The 18,300-nt window shown below is 41.2% G+C and overlaps 1 protein-coding gene across 1 annotated transcript; it reads left to right on the top strand.

Moving 5' to 3' along the window:
- The first annotated feature begins 15,890 nt into the window (after positions 1 to 15,890).
- On the top strand, positions 15,891 to 17,885 carry LOC147444889 (uncharacterized). The gene has a single exon (XM_086527959.1). The coding sequence runs from the start codon at positions 16,713 to 16,715 to the stop codon at positions 17,835 to 17,837; it is 1,125 nt and encodes a 374-aa protein (XP_086384085.1). The 5' UTR covers positions 15,891 to 16,712; the 3' UTR covers positions 17,838 to 17,885.
- The last annotated feature ends 415 nt before the right edge of the window (positions 17,886 to 18,300 follow it).

Genomic DNA, 18,300 nt, shown 5'->3' with positions numbered 1-18,300 from the left:
CAACCACTATCTTGGATGCAACGTACAATGGTGATTGGCACGGTAATATGGACTTGCAACCCACCTCAACACACACACACACACACACACACACACACACACACACACACACACACATCTATAAGGCTATTGCGAAGCATGGCTCTGTTTGCATGACAAGATAGACTTGAAACCGTGCTTTGTCGGCTCTACAAGCACAATCACATAAAATAAGACTACTGAAACCATGATTTATCAGCTTACACACACACACACACACACACACACACACAGAGTAAGACTACTAGCTCATCCAAAATGTTTGTGCTACTTGACAACAACTGAAGCGGATATAACGTGCAATTGCACTAATTATTGACCAATGCAAGAAGCTTTATCTAATGCATGAGAGAGAGAGAGAGAGAGAGAGAGAGAGAGAGAGAGAGAGAGAGAGAGAGAGAGAGAGAGATCATTGATGCGTAGTGAGAGAGAAAGTGTCCATTTTTTATGAGCCTCGGCTCATAGATTGGCTTGAGAGAGAGGGGGTGGTCATGGAGGGAGCTCAGAGAAAGCCGCCATGGGACTTTGCATGCATGTCCAAGCTGTACATGTATGTATGTCCATGCATAGAGGTAGAAAATTGCTAGCACAAATGAGGGACATACATGCATTTTACTTATTTTTAGGTATTTTGCTCTTTCTTAACAAATGAAAATGTGTGCGACCCTTCAAAAAATACACTACTATGCTAAAGAAATATTTAAATGTTGGAAATTTGAAAGACAGATACACCTCCAAAATGCATGGAGACTCTATCCATATCCCTAAAAGAAACTCTAGCCATGGTAGGGGGTAGATGTGGTTATAGTGGACCAGGATTCATATATATATGTATGTATATATATGTATACATATCTAATATATATATATATATCTGTATATATATATGTGTGTATATATGTATATACAGATATATATATATATAGATAGATAGATAGATAGATAGATAGAGAGAGAGAGAGAGAGAGAGAGAGAGAGAGAGAGAGAGAGAGAGAGAGAGAGAGAGAGAGAGAGAGCCATTTAATGCCTATAGGTTTGTAGTTGATGTTCTCTTGCCATCATTAGAGGGTCAAAGGGTGCAACATGGCAAGGTTAGTAGCCAAATCAGAGTGAAAGGGAGAGCATTGGGATGCACAAGACCGATAGTAGCTGCAGGAGAATAGATGGAGGCCATCTAACAAGCTTCTATATAACAACTTAAGGGTGGAATCTCTCTCTCTCTCTCTCTCTCTCTCTCTCTCTCTCTCTCTCTCTCTCTCTCGCAGTGAGCATATTGATGCTAAGGTTACGCCCTTGACCTGTAGACACTAAGCCTATGGAAACTCCAAGGTCTCTCTCTCTCTCTCTCTCTCTCTCTCTTTGTGTGTGTGTGTGTGTGTTTTTTTGACATTGTAGTTTCTTACGTATGGTTGTGGTGTTCTTTGTAGTTTGTCATTTTACAGAAGAGAAGGCTACAATTTGTGCAATTTGACTACAGATGTGAGGTAGTCAATAGGCAAGCATGTTGGTGCAAGTGTGAAGGCACAAGAGGTGAAGAGTGTATGGCGTTGTGGCTTGAGGAGGTGGGTGCTTGGCGGCTCTACTCCAAGTTGACTACAATGGAGTGCATGTAGTAGGTGGACTCTGTCGCGATAGAGATGAGGCCGATTGAAGGTCAATGTGAATTGGGGATAGATGAAGCACAAGGCCATAGTGCACATGGGAGTGCATAATGATGAGGATCCATGGACTGCGAGGGTGCAAATCCTTGGGAGGTGGAGGGAGAAATGTGGCCATGTGGGACCTTTCTTGCCAAAATTTCACCTTGATCTATTGCACCACGCATGGAGTCCATCCCATTACCCTCATCCATCAAACTATGTCACCATTCCACTATCCTTATCCATCGGGTCTACCATGCATACTCCCCAACAACCCTCCCCCTATGTGCCACTGATGTTCTTGTGGTCTCCACAGGCTTTGGGCTCCTTTTTGTTTCTTTTTTATGGCTACTAACATATAACGGTGAAGACAACGTATGCTCATGCCGCTTGGGAAAGGTAGGATAGGAGAAATTCCAATCATGAGAAAAAGGTTTCTCCTAGCTGCAAGGCTAGAAGGGTGCTACCCCTCCTCTCTATATGGCACGCCACATAATAGAGGGGATCGAGGGCGGCCGTTAGATTAAGGCAGCAGGTAAATTTGGGTGGCAGCAGCAGGGGATTCAAGGCGCATTTATTGCTCTGTGGGGGAATAAAGGAGGGGGAGAAATTTGGGCTGCGAGCTGGAAAGGGACATTGAGCTGTGTAGAGAAAGCAAACCAGCATTACCTGGCTCTCTGTAGTCTCCGTTCGCGCACACACTGCATTTCTTCTCTCTCGCCATAGCTCTACGCAGTTAACGACAGACATTTCCACTTCTTCAGGCATAGGGAAACAACACATAGGCAGAGCAAGTGCAGCAAAAGCCCGAATTTACAAATCCTTAATCCCCTATTTCCCCCTGCGGCCCTGGTGCATACTGTGCGAGAGAATAAGGCATTTACTTCGCTTCCATTTCTTGCCTCATTCAAGCCCGATCAAGCTTCACTAAGGCTTAAGGTTGAGCATGGCAAAGAGGCTCATTTAAAAACCAAGGTCACGTGTTGAGAGGAGAGGAGTGCCCCATGAGAGGGAGCCGGTGGACCGTGGATTGCATTGAAGCCGTCGTCAATCTCAAATTTAAGCGAAGGCCAATTTAGGGTGGATTGCATTGAAGGAGTCATCAAGTCAACCTTACGTGTGCTTGTTAAAAAAACTTCAAATTGCAAGAGGATCACACCCCGCAAAGCTCTGCGACGGCTTCAATTGAGCATGTGCTTACAAAACGCCTCAGTATCCGCAAATATTGGAGCTATGAAGATGGCATCAAAGGGGACGTCAAATTGTTCTTGTAAAGCAAATTGAAGCCTCATGAAGAGGAGAGGCGAGTCTTCCTCTTCGCATTCACAACGAGATGTTGATGCACACGAAACGAAGATCATGGTATGATTGACACACCTCTTCTTCAATCTACATTTTTGACCGGAGGAATTTTGTGAAATATGATGTGATTAAATTGACCCTTTTTTGGTTTTGTGTATATATTGGATAGAGAGAGAGAGAGAGAGAGAGAGAGAGAGAGAGAGAGAGAGAGAGAGTAGGAGATGAGAATGCTTATTAATGTCTAAGCAAAGCAACTCTTCATTGAGGAGTTTAGGGAAAGGGATGGGGCACTTGTCCTCTATTGTTGAGTGGACGAAACCTGTCCAAAGTGGAATAGAGCATGGAAAAAACACGTTGACCTTATCCACCATATGAAAGGGCATCAGGGTCTTGTCGTCGATGTTCCTCGTAGAGCCGTAGGGAGACCATAGGGTAGTCAAAAGCCCGAATTGGCTAATGGATCACGGTCCCATAGGCAAGCAAAACGCAGTTTCAAAGCATCGAGACTCGCATAAAACTTTCTCGAAAGAAGCATTTAAAATATCTTAATGCAAATGGTGAGAAGAGATGGCGCTTAAGCTCTTCCTTCCAAAAGATGGCATACGAAGAATGGTTTGCAAACCATGTACAAGAGGAAATGACAAAGTGGGAGAATGACATGCCAACTTGAGTTGCAAAGATGAAAACAAATGTTGCAAAAGGATACAAGAGGATGGTAAGAGATGCTCTCATTCTTTGCTTCAATGTTTTCATATATGTATCTTATGTATCAAATTCTAAGTTTTAGATTGTTTGCATGCTTAAATGTCTCTCTAGTCAAGAAAATACAAGAATAACAAACATGAGGAAGAAGAAGAAAAGAAGAAGGATTTAGAACATGAGGAGAATGCTCTCTCACCTACTAAGAGTATGGAGAGTGAAGATGAATATGTTACCATATACATTTCGTAGTGATGTGTGTGAACACACTAGGACCGTTGGGGCATTTTTTTTCTCTTTAGAAGGTTTTTTTCCTCGTGCATTGTATATATGCCCATCACTCTAGGGCTACCTATCTTTCCATTGCACACTAAGTAATATACTCTCAGTTGTGTGCCTTGAGCTTCCTCATCTTCTCCAAGCTGTGTGCATTTCTCTGCAACCCTAATTCCAACAATTGGTATCAAAGCAGGTTGCATCCTCCCGGGCTTAGTCGCCAGTAGCTCTAGCACACGCATGCTCACTTTCTCCAATTTTTGTGAGCTTTGGCGAGCATTCGTAGGTCGACAAAAACTTCGGGCTCAGATTTTTGATTCAGGCTCATTTCGGCCTCCGTTTCCACTACAGCCAGGTCTGTGCAGACAATTTCATCATTTTGTGCATAATTTTTGTCAGTGTCAAATACTGTATAACAGGTCTCATACAGTCTACTGTGGGTTGTGCTATATAGCTTTGTGCTGGTCACACTCAGTTTCTTCTCATTTTGGGTAGTTTTCACATCAGGTGCAGACATTTTCCATGGCTGACAACAACACAGATGTGTTCAAGATGTTTGCTGCTGAGGACAGGACAATTACCCTATGCGGGCTTACATGATGCAACATGTTCTTGTGTCAAAGGGCATCTAAAATATTGTGGAAGGCATTGATGTACGTCCTGGTTTTGAGGATGTAGGCGATGTTGAGGATGTTGTAGGTCTTGCTGCAAGGATTGCTGCTATTAGAGTTGTTTTGCCTACGGCAGAACAAGATCGTTGGGATGTAAAGGATGTGCAGGTTCATGTGTTGATTGCGTTGTCTGTGAAGCGCACCATTACTCCTCACATTCGTTCAACAAAATCTCCAAAACAGGCTTGGGATATTCTAGCAGGTCTTTATGCAAGCCGCAATGAGGCTAAAATTGCTTTGCTGCGTAAAGAGCTGGAATCGAAGATTATGCATGAGGAAGATGATATGGAGACTTTCCTTGCTGGTGTCAAGGATATCAATGAGCAACTTATTTCTGCAGAGGTGCAGTCATTTTAGACAGTTCCCTTGTGCAGACTGTTCTTGATGCCTTACCAGATTCTTACTAGACTTTTGCTAGTACTTGGAGACTTATGACCCAAGAAAATCCTGAAGTTGTCAAGTTTGATGCATTCGGCACATTGCTGTTACAAGAGTCACTTTCCAAAAAAAACAGGACTAGGCAGCGTACAGTTGAACAGGCTTTTATTGCTTCTCAAAGAAAGGGCGGTAACAGCAATGCAGCCACTTCTTATGGTTCTGCTGTGAGTGGCAAAAAATCCGTTCCTAATGCTTTTGCTGACAGCAATTCGTCTGAAAATTCTGGTGACAAGGGCAAAAAGAAGATGCATTGCCATTATTGTAAAGCTAATGATCACTTGATCAAGCAGTGTCCTAAGTTGAAGGCCAAAGAGGTGAAGAAGAAAGAGGGTGGTTCCATTGCAAATGTTGGTGTCACTACAAATGTAGCCATTGTTGAGTCTTCTTAGAAAAGAGATTGTGATGCTGATGTGCAGAGTGCACTTACAATCCTACTGACCATGATGCATGCATGTCAGTTGCTACAGATTCACATGTTTGGTATTCAACAGTGGTGCTACAAAGCACATTACCTCACATCGTGAATTGTTCACCTCTCTCGAGTGCCAACAATGCCTCTTATCCAGTTTAGAGAGCTAGAAAGATTGTGCTTACTGCTACAAATGGTAGTTCCTTCACACTTGGTTATGCATTTTATGTACCTGGGATCAAGAAGAATCTTTTGTCTCTATTTGCACTTGCTGGACTTGGAGTTGTAGTCAAACTTGTGGATGACAGATGTACAATTCATGATCTCAATTTTGGTGATGAAATTGTTGCATCTGGCCTTTTGTGCTGTTAGTTGTATAAGCTCACTTTGTATGATAATTGTGGAAAAAATTTTGCAAATGCAGTTGCAGATTCAAGGGTTGATTCAGATGCAAAACTGTGGCATGTACGTTTTGGGCATCTGAATTTTGCCAGTTTGCTGCGTTTGCAGAAATTTGATATGGTTGCTTCTTTGCCGCCTCTTGAAGCACTTATCAAACATGTTTGCGAAGGCTGTATTTTGGGTAAAATGCAGCTTCTAAGCTTCCAAAGGATGGTTCAGTTAGGGCCACATACAGGTTGCAGATTGTGCATAGTGATGTTTGTGAGCCCATGCGAACTCCGTCCTTGGGCAATTACATGTACTTTGTGACTTTCATTGATGATTACTCCAGGCATGCATGGGTATTTCTGCTTAAAGCAAAGTCCAAAGTTTCTATGTGCTTCAAACAATTTCTGGCTATGGCTGAAAATGTATCAAAATGTACTATGGGCACCCTCCGTTCCGAATGAGGGGGGGAGTATATGTCTCATGAATTTAATGAATTTCTAGCTAGTCGTGGGATAAAACACCAATATACAGTGCCTTATACCTCAGCAAAATGGTGTTGCTGAGAGGAAAAACAGGTCACTTACGAAAATGGCATGATGTATGGTCAAAAGTCAAGCTTTGCCGCATTTTTTTTGGCTTGACGCCATCATGTGTGCCACTTATGTACTTAATAGGTGTCCTACGAAAGCTTTGCACTCTATTACTTCATATGAAGCATGGCATGATAGAAATCCTTCTATTGAGCACATGCGTGTTTTTGGCTGTTTGGCATATGCTTTGGTGCCACAAACACAGCACATAAAATTGGATGATAAGGCTGTCAAATATATTTTTGTTGGTTATAGTGCTGAAAGCAAAGGTTATAGATTGTATCATCCGCAAACAAAGCGTATTTTGGTTTCACGGGATGTAGTGTTTGTGGAAGATTATGTTCAGCCCTTGCTCTCATGTACTAGAGATAGTAATGTAAGCTCACAAGACATTTATGACACTTTGTTGCCTCTTTTCAGTGGTGGAAGTTCGAACATAAATTCCAATGAGGAAAATGTACAGCCTATGGGGTTTCCAAAAATGTTACAGATCAGCCTATCACTGATGCAGATGTGCATGATGTACTTGATGAGGAAAGGGCTGAAAAGGAGCAGGCTAGAGGTATGCCAAAATGGATGGTGCATACATTACATGAGAGTAAATTGGATGCACCTTTGTCTAGTCGTACTCATTCAAGCTCTGGACATGCATCTTATGCATCAGCTTGTTATGCTATGTCTGTGTCTAGCTTACATGATGTTGAGGAACCTCTATCTTTTGATGAGGCACAAATTCAAAAAATTGGATGGTTGCCATGCAATCAGAATATGATGCACTTATAGAAAATGACACACGGACTTTATGTGATTTTCCTCCTTGCAAAAAGGCCATTGGTACAAAGTGGGTTTACAAGTTGAAATGCAAGCCGGATGGTGATTTTGATCTTCATAAGGCTCGACTTGTTGCAAAAGGCTACGCGCAACAAAAAGGCATAAATTATGAAGAAATTTTTCCTCCCACTTGTCATATGACTGCTGTGCGTTTTCTATGTGCATTGGAAACTCATTTTGGTTGGGATGTACATCAATCAAAAATTGTTACGGCTTTCTTGAATGGTGACATATATTGAGGAAGTTTATGTAACACAGCCTCACGGTTTTGTCATGAAAGGACAAGAGGACAAAGTGTGCAGATGTAAGAAGACTTTGTATGGGTTGAAGCAATCTCCTCGTGCTTGGTACGAGAAAGCTGACACTCATTTGGTCAAATGAGGCTTTCGTAACAGTTCAACAAAAAGCACATTGTATGTAAAGCGTGAGGGTGATGTAATTCTCATTGTGGTTCTTTATGTAGATGATATGATGATCACTGGAGCAAATAAGAGACATATTGCTGAGTTTAAGGCTGATTTGAATGCTACTTTCAAGATGAAAGATTTGGGGTTGTTGCATCATTACTTGGGTATACAATTTAAGCAGTGTGATGGTGGTATTGCCTTGTGTCAGAAAAGTTACATAGAGACAATTGCTATGTAAGTTTGGACTTGAGGATTGCAAACCTATTGCCACTCCCATGGAAACAGGTTTGAAATTGAGTCTTTATGACGCTAGTGATCCTACTGATGTCACTCTTTACCAAACTACTATTGGATGCCTCATTTATGTATGCAATACAAGGCTAGATATTGAGTTTGCAGTCTCACAGGTCAGCAGATTTATGCATAGCCCAGGGTCTAAGCATTGGAAGGCTGTCAAGAGGATTTTCCACTACCTTAGTGGAACTTTACATCTTGTCTTGTTTTATCCCAAGCAGGGATTTCATTAACGTGATCACAAACATGTGAACATTTAATAACATTGAGTGATCACGTTTCAAAATACATGATCACGTTAAATGTTCACGTGACTTCCCTTTAACCTATAGAAATCATCCAATTTGGTAAGCTCGCTATAATTTTTTCTTTTCTTAATGGGCTCAGTTTAGGGTTCACATAGTTTCCTAGTAAGCTCGTCATGAAAAACACATACCTCGGTGGGGTTTTGGTGGGTTGCCACATCACCACTTATCATCTTTTTTGTGATCATGTTAATTTTGATTATGTGAATGTGATTATAAACATTGTATCACGTGAATATTCACGTGATCACGTGAATATTAAATCCCTGATCCCAAGGGGGGATCATTATCGCCAGACTTACATGCTTTTTCAAACTCAGATTGGGCTGGTTGTTTTGACATGCGAGTGTCCACAAGTGGTATTTGTTTCATGCTTGGTAGTTCATGTATATCATGGTTGAGCAAGAAGAAACCTACTGTGGCCACTTCTAGTTGTGAGGCTGAGTACAGGGCCGTCTTCACAGCTACGGTTGAGTGTGTATGGCTCAGATGCCTTATGGCTGATTTGGGTTTTGGATAGGACACTGCCAACACTATCTACACTGACAGTCAGAGCCCAATGGCAGTTGCAAGGAACCCAGTTTTTCATGCTCGCACAAAGCACATTGAGGTGCATTACCACTATGTCAGGGAGAGGCTCTCAGCAAGAGAGATTAGCTTGGCTTATGTGCCAACACAAGACAACCTTGCAGATCTTTCCACAAAGGCATTGTCTCATGAGAAGCTCAAAGCTTTGGGCTTACTCCCCTTTGTGGACTGATCATGTCCTCAGAGCATGGCACTTCCCTTTACTCCTGTGCCAGATCTCGTTCACCGCATCACTCCAGGGGGGATTTGTTACCATATACATGTGGTAGTGATGCGTGTGAACACACTAGGACCACCGGGGCATTTTCTTTCTCTTTAGGAGGTTTTCCCCCCCGTGCATTGTATATATGCCCATCACTCTAGGGCTATCTATCTTTCCATTTCACACTAAGTAATACACTGTCAGTTGTGTGCCTTGAGCTTCCTCATCTTCTCCAAGCTGTGTGCATTTCTTTGCAACCCTAATTCCAACAGAATATACATCACAAATGGAGGATGAGGAATATCGCCTAACCATATCTCCGGTAATTTTCTAAGTACTGGTTGTTTTATTACTTTGTACCCATAAATTTTCACGGTTTTATTTTCATTTTTTAACTTTTTTGTTTTGTTTTCTTTCTATTCCATTAAAAAAAATGAGGTGATCATGTCGCCAATGAAAAATGGTAAAGGCAAAATCCAAACACATATAGACATTTCTTCTCCAAGTGGGAGTACTTAGGAGCATGACCTCTTGATGGGATCAAACATGCCACGGTATGCCCTCTTCCATATAATGGCTCATTTCCTTTTTGACATAGTATGTAATGAGTGACCTATGCTTAATAGATCTTCTAAGGGTATCCCCATCCAATTGTGCTCATCAAGATATGGATTTGAGATAACATATGATGCTAAACTTGCAAGTGAAATTACAAGCAAGAGGGCAAGTTTACGTGCGCTCAATTTCTTTGTCATGTAAGTGTTCCTTGTTAGAGCTTATTTTTTATTGAATGGTTTAGGGATATGTAGCATAATAAGGCCATAACCTTGTAGGTGGATGGAGCATATTTTTGAAGAGGAGGCTGTCAATCATGTTTGGTTCATTGATAGCTTGTGGTTGTATTTTGTTCAAACCTTGCCTAGTGAGAGGGCAATGCGAAACTACTATGGCAGAGTTGACCTTTCCAACCGCATGTTCACTTTTTTTCCGATTGTGGATGAGTATGGAGATGCTAGTAAAGTATGATTTATTCATATGTGTTTACCTCAACTTTTGCATATATTGTGCTTATGTTTTTTAGCAAAGGTCATTGGACGCTTGCTGTATTTTTCAATTGCCATGTACGGCATGTGTCTCGCTTACAAAATGTCAAGAGTGCAATTTTGTTCTTTGACTCTCTTGCCTTGCGAGAAATTGATCGGTATATTATCCCCTTGAAGAGGTATGTGTAGTTCTCCTCTACACTGTTGTGGTGTCAATGTGATATTTATTTAAGATAATGATATTTTGTGCTTTCAAGGTTTTACAGTATTTTGGAGCTTATACATCCCATCCAGTTCTCAAAAAAGAGCTTTTAGAGTTGGAAAACTGTCATGTTAGAACAATGGAGGTATAGGCATATTGTGTATGCTAAAAAAAAATGATGATTTGACTTCTATACAAGTTTTGTAAGTGGTGTTTTTTTCTTTTTGTTTAGATGCTAAGGCAAGCAAATACTAATGATTGTGGATACTACATTATGCTTGTCATGAAGTTATTGATCAAAGGTGGTGTGAATAATCACACACCAAAAAAGTAGGTAAGTATATCGTGAGCTTGTGCTTTTTGTGATACTTATTACTAGAATGGGATATGATTCTAAAATGTGTCAATCACTTTAAAAAATTTGCAGCTCACATCAAGATGGTTCTCTCATGCGGCCGTGGAGACGCTAAAGCTGGAGCTTAGTGCTTGGACACATTGTGATGCTTTGTAGATCACCTAGCTATTAGCAAGTGTGGAGACGCTAAAGCTGGAGCTTAGTGCTTGGACACATTGTGATGCTTTGTAGATCACCTAGCTATTAGCAAGCATGACAATGATCTATGTTTTTTTGCTTTAATGAACAACAATTCAAGACCATGTATTTTTTTTGAGGGATATGCATACATTTATGCGTCTTTTGGAGATATGTTTACGTATTTATGTGTCTTTTTTGTATGACTACATTCAAGGGTGCTAATGAGAAGATTTGGTTTGTTCTATGGTTTATGAGTTGGTCTGTTCATTAAGGCTTTTGTAGGTGTGGTTTAGTAGTGGTGTAAAGAATGACCAATGTTTTGGAAATATGTATACGTATTTATGCGTCTTTTTTTGTATGACTACATTCAAGGGTGCTAATGAGAAGATTTGGTTTGTTCTATGGTTTATACTTTTGTCTCTTCATTAAGGCTTTTGTGGGTGTGGTTTAGTAGTGGTGTAAAGAATGACCAATGTTGTTATATGACATGATGTACTATACAATCTTGCCATCATCAACTTTCCGTGAGGAGATTGATCTATGGTTTATTGCTTTGATGTGGTTTTAGGGTGTCGTACAACTTGCCTCAACTCACTACTTTTAAACAAAGAGAATTAGAAGAAAGCCACCTTTGGATTTTTATTAGAAAAAGAGATGAGTAATTAAACTTAGTGAGGGTAGAAGAAACTCTTGGAGAGTTTGATTACAAAAGGAAAAGGCAAAAGGGTGCAATGTAGCATACACAATTGCTTTTGGGTGCAAGGTATCAATCAAATAATTAGAGAGTTGTGAGGATCTTTTTGGTAGAAGGGTAGTACCAACATGATAAAGCAAGTCAACAGATTTTAAAAATGTTTTAGTAAGTTTTGGAGATTGATGTAAGTTTGTTGTGTTGTAATAATTACAACATAAAAGATAAGTTAACGTTCTAGTGTAAGTACTCTCTTTCTCTCTCTTTGCCCAAATCACTTTTCCTTTTGCACAACATCACTTAAACATCTCTTGAAAAGAGCTTGAGAGCAAGTAATATGATTGCTAGTAAATTTGGGCTGCAAATTTAGTAAATTCGGGCTATAGGCAACTTCAATTTGGTATGCTCTCTGGAATTTTGGTAACTTCGGACTGAACTGTGGTAAATTTGGGTGTAAACTTGAAGAACCAATAATAACCACATAACAAGAATGAGACTTATAAACTAAAATTATAGAAGTGATAAGCATCCAAGTTAAATATCTCCTTGATGTCTTGCAAGCATTCAATTGCACCCTTTTCTTGATCAAATGCATCATTAGCATCATTCTCCATTTTGTTCATCATTTCATGAGCCTTATCCACGATGGGAAAAATATCATTTAGATGTTGAAAGTACCGAGTAGCTATGAGACAAATACCATATAGTGCTTGCATTCAGTGCTCCCATACGGGCAATCGCAATAGTTGGCTTGCAAGCTAACAATATACCATTGATTTGGGATACTTGTGTTGAGTATTTTGAATTGTAGAGTCATTTCATTGACAACCACTAGACATGATTGGTCTAGCATATACCTTTGCAAAATTCGCTCTCCCTCTTGAAGCTTGCTAGTATGTTTCTGGGAACAACCTTGAAGTCCAAATCTGCTAGAGTCAGGTGCACACATTAAACTTGTGAACATGCATGTTGTTCCAGAAAAAATGGCATACATTTGCAAGAATATGATCTCTATATGACTTTAACTATACCTATTTCTTGCTTTTGCATAAAGAACCTAAGCAATGTTCCACCCATGTGATTTCCCGTCTTGGAATCACCCACGAGTGCATGTATTAGGTCCACAATAGAGCGATTGATGCGTGCTTCCAATAGAGTGTACTTGATATATTTCCATAACCGTTCTACCAAGTTTGTGGTGTCAACATTACCATGGGAAAACAACCCTCCAAATTTTGGCCATTGTGATTTCCACATACAACACTTCCCACACAACCCATTGGTGAAATAGCGCACCACATTCAAAAGGTTTGAATATCGATCAAGTAATTGTTGATATGGAGCATAAAAGTTTATCTCACTTGGACACTGCATGAGATTTGACATTTCCATGTATAGATCTCCTCGTAACTCTTTTGGAACCTTCAAGCATAAGAGAGAACATTGAAAAATAAAAAAGTTAGACATTGAACACCTTGGGAAATGTAAGGAGCCTTCACCTGTGGAATGAGATTTTCCGCCCATGCTTTCTTAGCATGAAACCAACATAGAATAACGTGACATGTAATTTGACGGAGTGGCCCTTCTACTGACATTTCCCAACAATGTGGATCTTGATCGATCACATTTGAAAATGCTTCTAGTTCCTGTTGTGACTTGTCAATGACGAGTGCAGCAGGCCGAATGCATCCCATTCTTGCAAATATTATGTTGAGTGTCACCTCCAAAGTAATAACATCATGATGTGCCCCTGCATTCGTTGTGCATAACATGAACCATAACGGGACGCCTTGTCCTAGTTGGTTGGGTAGCACTGCTGCAAATAAGGGAAGACCAAACACATTTGTCTTGAATGTGCTATCAATCGCCCATGAATTGTTGGAAGAGAATTGCATAGCCATATGTAGCATCCAATCATCTTGTAGAATTAAAATGAATGGTTTGTCCTTTGGATTTTGTGCGGTTGGATTATAAGGCTGGAAATAGACCACCTGCGTACATAGAACGTGCCAATACAATACTAGCAAGATACTGATGGAGAAGAAGCGGTAGACTTACAACCTTTTTTTGTTTTTTTAAAGCTGCAACCTCACTATACATGGTTGCCCAATCATCATTTAGGGATTCTACTTGTACACACGATCGCGATAAATAAATGCAGTGATATACACCTCAATAATGGCAAAAAAATAAGGTTGAGCCTACCTTCAATGTGTTTTTGATAGGACAACATTTGAACCTCCTTCGGAATCATAAAGAACTGAAATATGATTTGATCAAGCATGGTAGCTCTCCCCCTTTCATACCTTTCCTTAAATAGTGACATTTGTGCAACATGACGAGAGCTACTGATATCAAACAAATCCTCAGCGCAACATTTCACAATAGATGGTGTACTGGCAAATGATAGAGATCACTTCTACTACCCGAGACATAGCCATCATGATTAGGGTAGATTTGTTTAGTAACCTCATCTTTATCATCAGTGCTTTGCACTTGAGCTTTGAATGGACAACCACATTTTTGTGATGTTCTAATTCTCTTCTTCTCCGAACTATGACGCTCTGGCTTTCCAAATCTATGACAAATGTAGTCAATCACAAGAGTTGTAGAATGTTGCTTCCTTGCAGATCGCACCATAACTGGTCTTACTTTGTGCTCAATCATTAGTTGCTCTTGTTGAAAATCCAAATTGGTTTTTTACTTATTACATATGGTGGAACCATGTTAAGATCAAACTTGCATTGAGACGCCTGGTTAGTCTTCTTTTGATGGGTACATCCACAAGAGTTGACAAAATCCTTGACGTAGGATATGGGAATCCCTTAGCGACGGGCATCAATGCAACATGTGGACTTCAATGTATGAAGTGTGTTGGCAAGATCTCTATGACAAGATGAGCCATCTATGTGATGCCCACCCTCAACAATGGTCTGCCAATCCTCCACACACGCGATTCTCATGGATGGGTTGAGTTTGAAACAAATACAAAGCAAACCATTTTCTTCTTCTCTTAAGCAAAATGTCTCTTTCATTTTGCGCCACTTCTTAAGATCAAGCATCCCTCGATGATCAATCATTTTGAGTGTATGCAAAGACATGGAGATATCCTCATTGAGTTATGTGATCATTGAACTCTATGCATCTCTATCAAATGAGAAGTACGCGGAATATATATGTTGAGTCACATCCACTGACATGGAGTCATCAACATTGGCATTATGAGGGTCTTGTTCATTTTGTGTATGTTCGTGTGCATCATCTTCTTCTTCACTCGAGCTAGTATAGGAGCTTCCCGGCGTGGATGCTAAAGTCGTCATCCGCATCATCCGTTTCAACATACCACTCCATGACCACAATAGAGAAGAGTGGAATGGGGGAAGAAAAAAGGGAATAAGTATTTAGTTGAGGTGTAAGTAGGAGGAGAGAAGGAAAAAACCACACCGCATCCCACCCGAATTTACAGAACAGCTCGAATGTACCATTTTTTGAACGTAAGTTCTTCTTGTGCTTAATGCCTCACACTACCTCCAAAATGATCATAATGTGAGGTTGTGAGCATATTCTTGCATTTAATGACCACATACTCTCACTTTTCAGGCTCTTACTTCCAAAAGCGATATTATTCTGTCATCATTTATTAGCGCCGCCCCACCTTCCCTGAATTTGCCAATTTCCCCGAATTTACTAATCGTCGTTCACGAAAATCGACGGCCAGCCCGCCTTGATTTGACTCTTTTACCTCCTCCACGCTTGATCCCCTCTATTATGTGGCGTGCCATATAGAGAGGAGGGGTGCTACCTCCAAGGTTGGACCCTTTTGCAAAATAGACCAAAGCCATTATCGTGGCCGACACTGCCATGGAGTTAGCACTTCATTTCTAGACTTGGAAAAATACGGGTGACGGGTGTACACACCAACCGAGAGGAGGAGATTGCTTCGTGGTTTGTAGGGGCAGTGTTGCAAGGCTGAGCTCTCACACAAGCCTCTTAGAGAACTCAACAAGGGAACTAGTGGCAAACCACGTAGTTGATCCTACGTCCAAGGGATCGAAGACATTGGCTGCTGTGTCGGCTTCCTGTAGGCTAAAATGCTACGGTAATTTTTTTTCCTTCATGTGCGCACCCTTTAAAGGCAAGCTCGGAATTTAGCTCGAATTGAGCCAGTTAAAAATATAGGGACAACTTGTCACTTGACAAGCCTCAAGAAGATGAGGGCCAAAGCAAACAAGTCCAACTAGAGCCAGCTCAACAACATGAAGAATGCGCGCGTGCGCCACCCACACGCATACGGAGGAGCTACATAGGGAGGAAAGCAAATTATAGTTATTTCTGTCCTTAGTTCGACGTTGCCGGCCCAACAGATCCCTTGCTTCTCCACGTTCTCCTACTTCTTCCTGCCGGCCTTCCCTCTCCTTTATCATATGTAGTCTTCTGCCCCTTATTACTTTTCCTGCTTTTCTTCCTTCATTCTCCATAGCCATTGCTTTCTTTCCTCCTTCTATTTCTATAGTTCTTATCAAGTACTTCTCTGTTGGCTAGAAAATCGTGTTGCTGTCGACTTTTAACCCAAATATTGCAGCTAATTGTCTCCTGTCTCCCAGTAGAGCGCATTGCTGCTTTTTTCTTTTCTTTAATATAAGTATGAACTCTTCATGCATGATCATTTTACTGCTTTTTTCTTTTGCCCAAGTTGGATTGCATCTTCTCTGTGTTTTTCATGAATTGGGTTTGCCTTGAGCTGCAGAAATTTGTTCTTTCGCGGTTCTAGCCATCGCATGCGATTTTGATCACATTGAAATCACTCTGTGGATGTGAATATATTCAATGTGGCATCGATAAATCGCTGCTGTTCAAATAGTGTCTTCGACGAATCAGGTCACAATTCAATCTGGCATCACTGGCATTTAAATTGGGTTTTCATTGCGTTGGGTCACAATCTGAACCATTCAATTTGGCATCGATAAATCACTGGTGTTCAAATCAGGCTTTCATCGAATTGGTTCACAATCTGAACCATTTAATCTGGCATCGATAAATCGCTGTATTGGGCTATGGTTTAATTTGCAACCTAAGACATTACTCTGTCAATGTAGGTTCATAAGCTATATATTTTCTGAAGGGAATTTCTGCAGTATAAGTACTTGAAACTTTATAGCCATGGCAAGCTCCTCCATGTTTTCCTCCCTCTTGCAGTCTCTCCCTTCTTCAAAGTTCTCATTTAGAGTAACCTCAGGAATAGGAACCTTTTACAATCCTGTACTAGGCCTCTTAGAAAGCAAGCTTGCCAATCAATTAGAGCTCCTTACAAGGCCGCCGAGTGATCATCAAGACCTCAGCTATCTCTCCGCCCGCTGGCTTCACAATGCCATGTCCACAGTGATTTTCGCCAACTCAAATGCAAAGACCTCCATCGTGGACCTTCAAAACGCACTTTCAGATTCAGGTTCTTATTGCAAATGGCTGGATGAGTGCCTCGATGACAATATTCGGGTTCTCGACACTTGCCTCATTCTGCAAGAATCCCTGTCATGCAGTAAGCTTCATCTCTCTTATGTGAAGGCAATCCTCGGCACATTAATGCATCCCGCTGATAAGCAGGTATCTAAAGCAAGATTGCTACGAGCCGCGCATGCGGTCTCTCAATGCGTTAAACTTGCACAACAGAAGAATACCGAAATGGGGTCGAAGAGATCTAAGCTAGAGACATGTGGATCTGTGCTAAGGAGGATGGGGGAGAAGCTTTACAGCCTGGAAGATCAATACAAAGGAAATGGGTGGGGTGTAATGTATGTTGCACACATGATAACCATCTTTGTATGTGGAGTTATGGTCACCGCATTTTCTGTGGGTGGGCCAAAGAAAGCTAACATGAGCACCATATCGATCTCGTCCCAGTCGAATTGGTGGCTTGCACTCTCGGCATTACAGCAGAGGATCAAAGAAGAAGTGGAGACCAAGAGGATCCAGAAAATGCCATACTTGGAGGAGCTTGAGAAAATGGACAGCTTGTTCATTTGCTTAACACAGAGAATCACGCAAGCTCTCGAAGACGGTCTATTTCCGGTTTTGCTGGACGAAGAGAAGCCCATGAAGAAAGCTATGGGCGACCTGCAACGATGTGTGGACGAATTGGGGCATGGTCTGGCAAAGCTTGAGCAAGACATAACCGAGCTTTATCAAGAGCTGGTTACCAGTAGAATGATGTTGCTTGACATCTACCCAAAGTCATCAGCAATTCCTCGGGTTTATTTGGAGCTAGATGAGCCCAAAAGGCAGAACTAGCTATTTGCTGTAGCTTTGTACCGTATAAAATGTGAATCTTTCCCCTCCCTCGCTTTCTCTCTCTCTCTCGATAAGTCTTGAGTTCAAGACTTGTGGGATAGTTCATGAAGGTCTCGTCGAATCGTTGTGGCATCATCCCCTCCTCTCCGGGGATCCCCACCCCCCCTCTCTCTCTCTCTCTCTCTCTCTCTCTCTTTCTCTCTCTCTCTCACACACACACACAATAGATCTTGAGTTCAAGATAGATCGACGACGGCTCTTGTGATTGTTGCTATGACATTACAAAATCCTACAACTCTCTCTCTCTCTCTCTCTCTCTCTCTCTCTCTATCTAATAACAGGTCTTGAGTTCAACTCTCCTCGTCGGCTAGATCTTTAAGGTCTCTTGGGATAGTTTTCCTATGACGTTAAAACTCTCTTCTTCTCTCTCTCTCTCTCTCTCTCTCTCTCTCTCTCTCTCTCT

Source organism: Adiantum capillus-veneris, chromosome 13, assembly GCF_014529385.1.
Source record: "Adiantum capillus-veneris isolate H3 chromosome 13, ASM1452938v2, whole genome shotgun sequence".
In the NCBI taxonomy this organism is placed as follows: Eukaryota; Viridiplantae; Streptophyta; class Polypodiopsida; order Polypodiales; family Pteridaceae; genus Adiantum; species Adiantum capillus-veneris.
Note: the sequence above shows the minus strand (reverse complement) of the source record. Positions and strands in the feature narration are given on the sequence as shown.

Excerpts from the sequence above, each read along its gene's own strand:
- LOC147444889 (XM_086527959.1), top strand. The coding sequence starts at position 16,713 with ATGGCAAGCTCCTCCATGTTTTCCTCCCTCTTGCAGTCTCTCCCTTCT.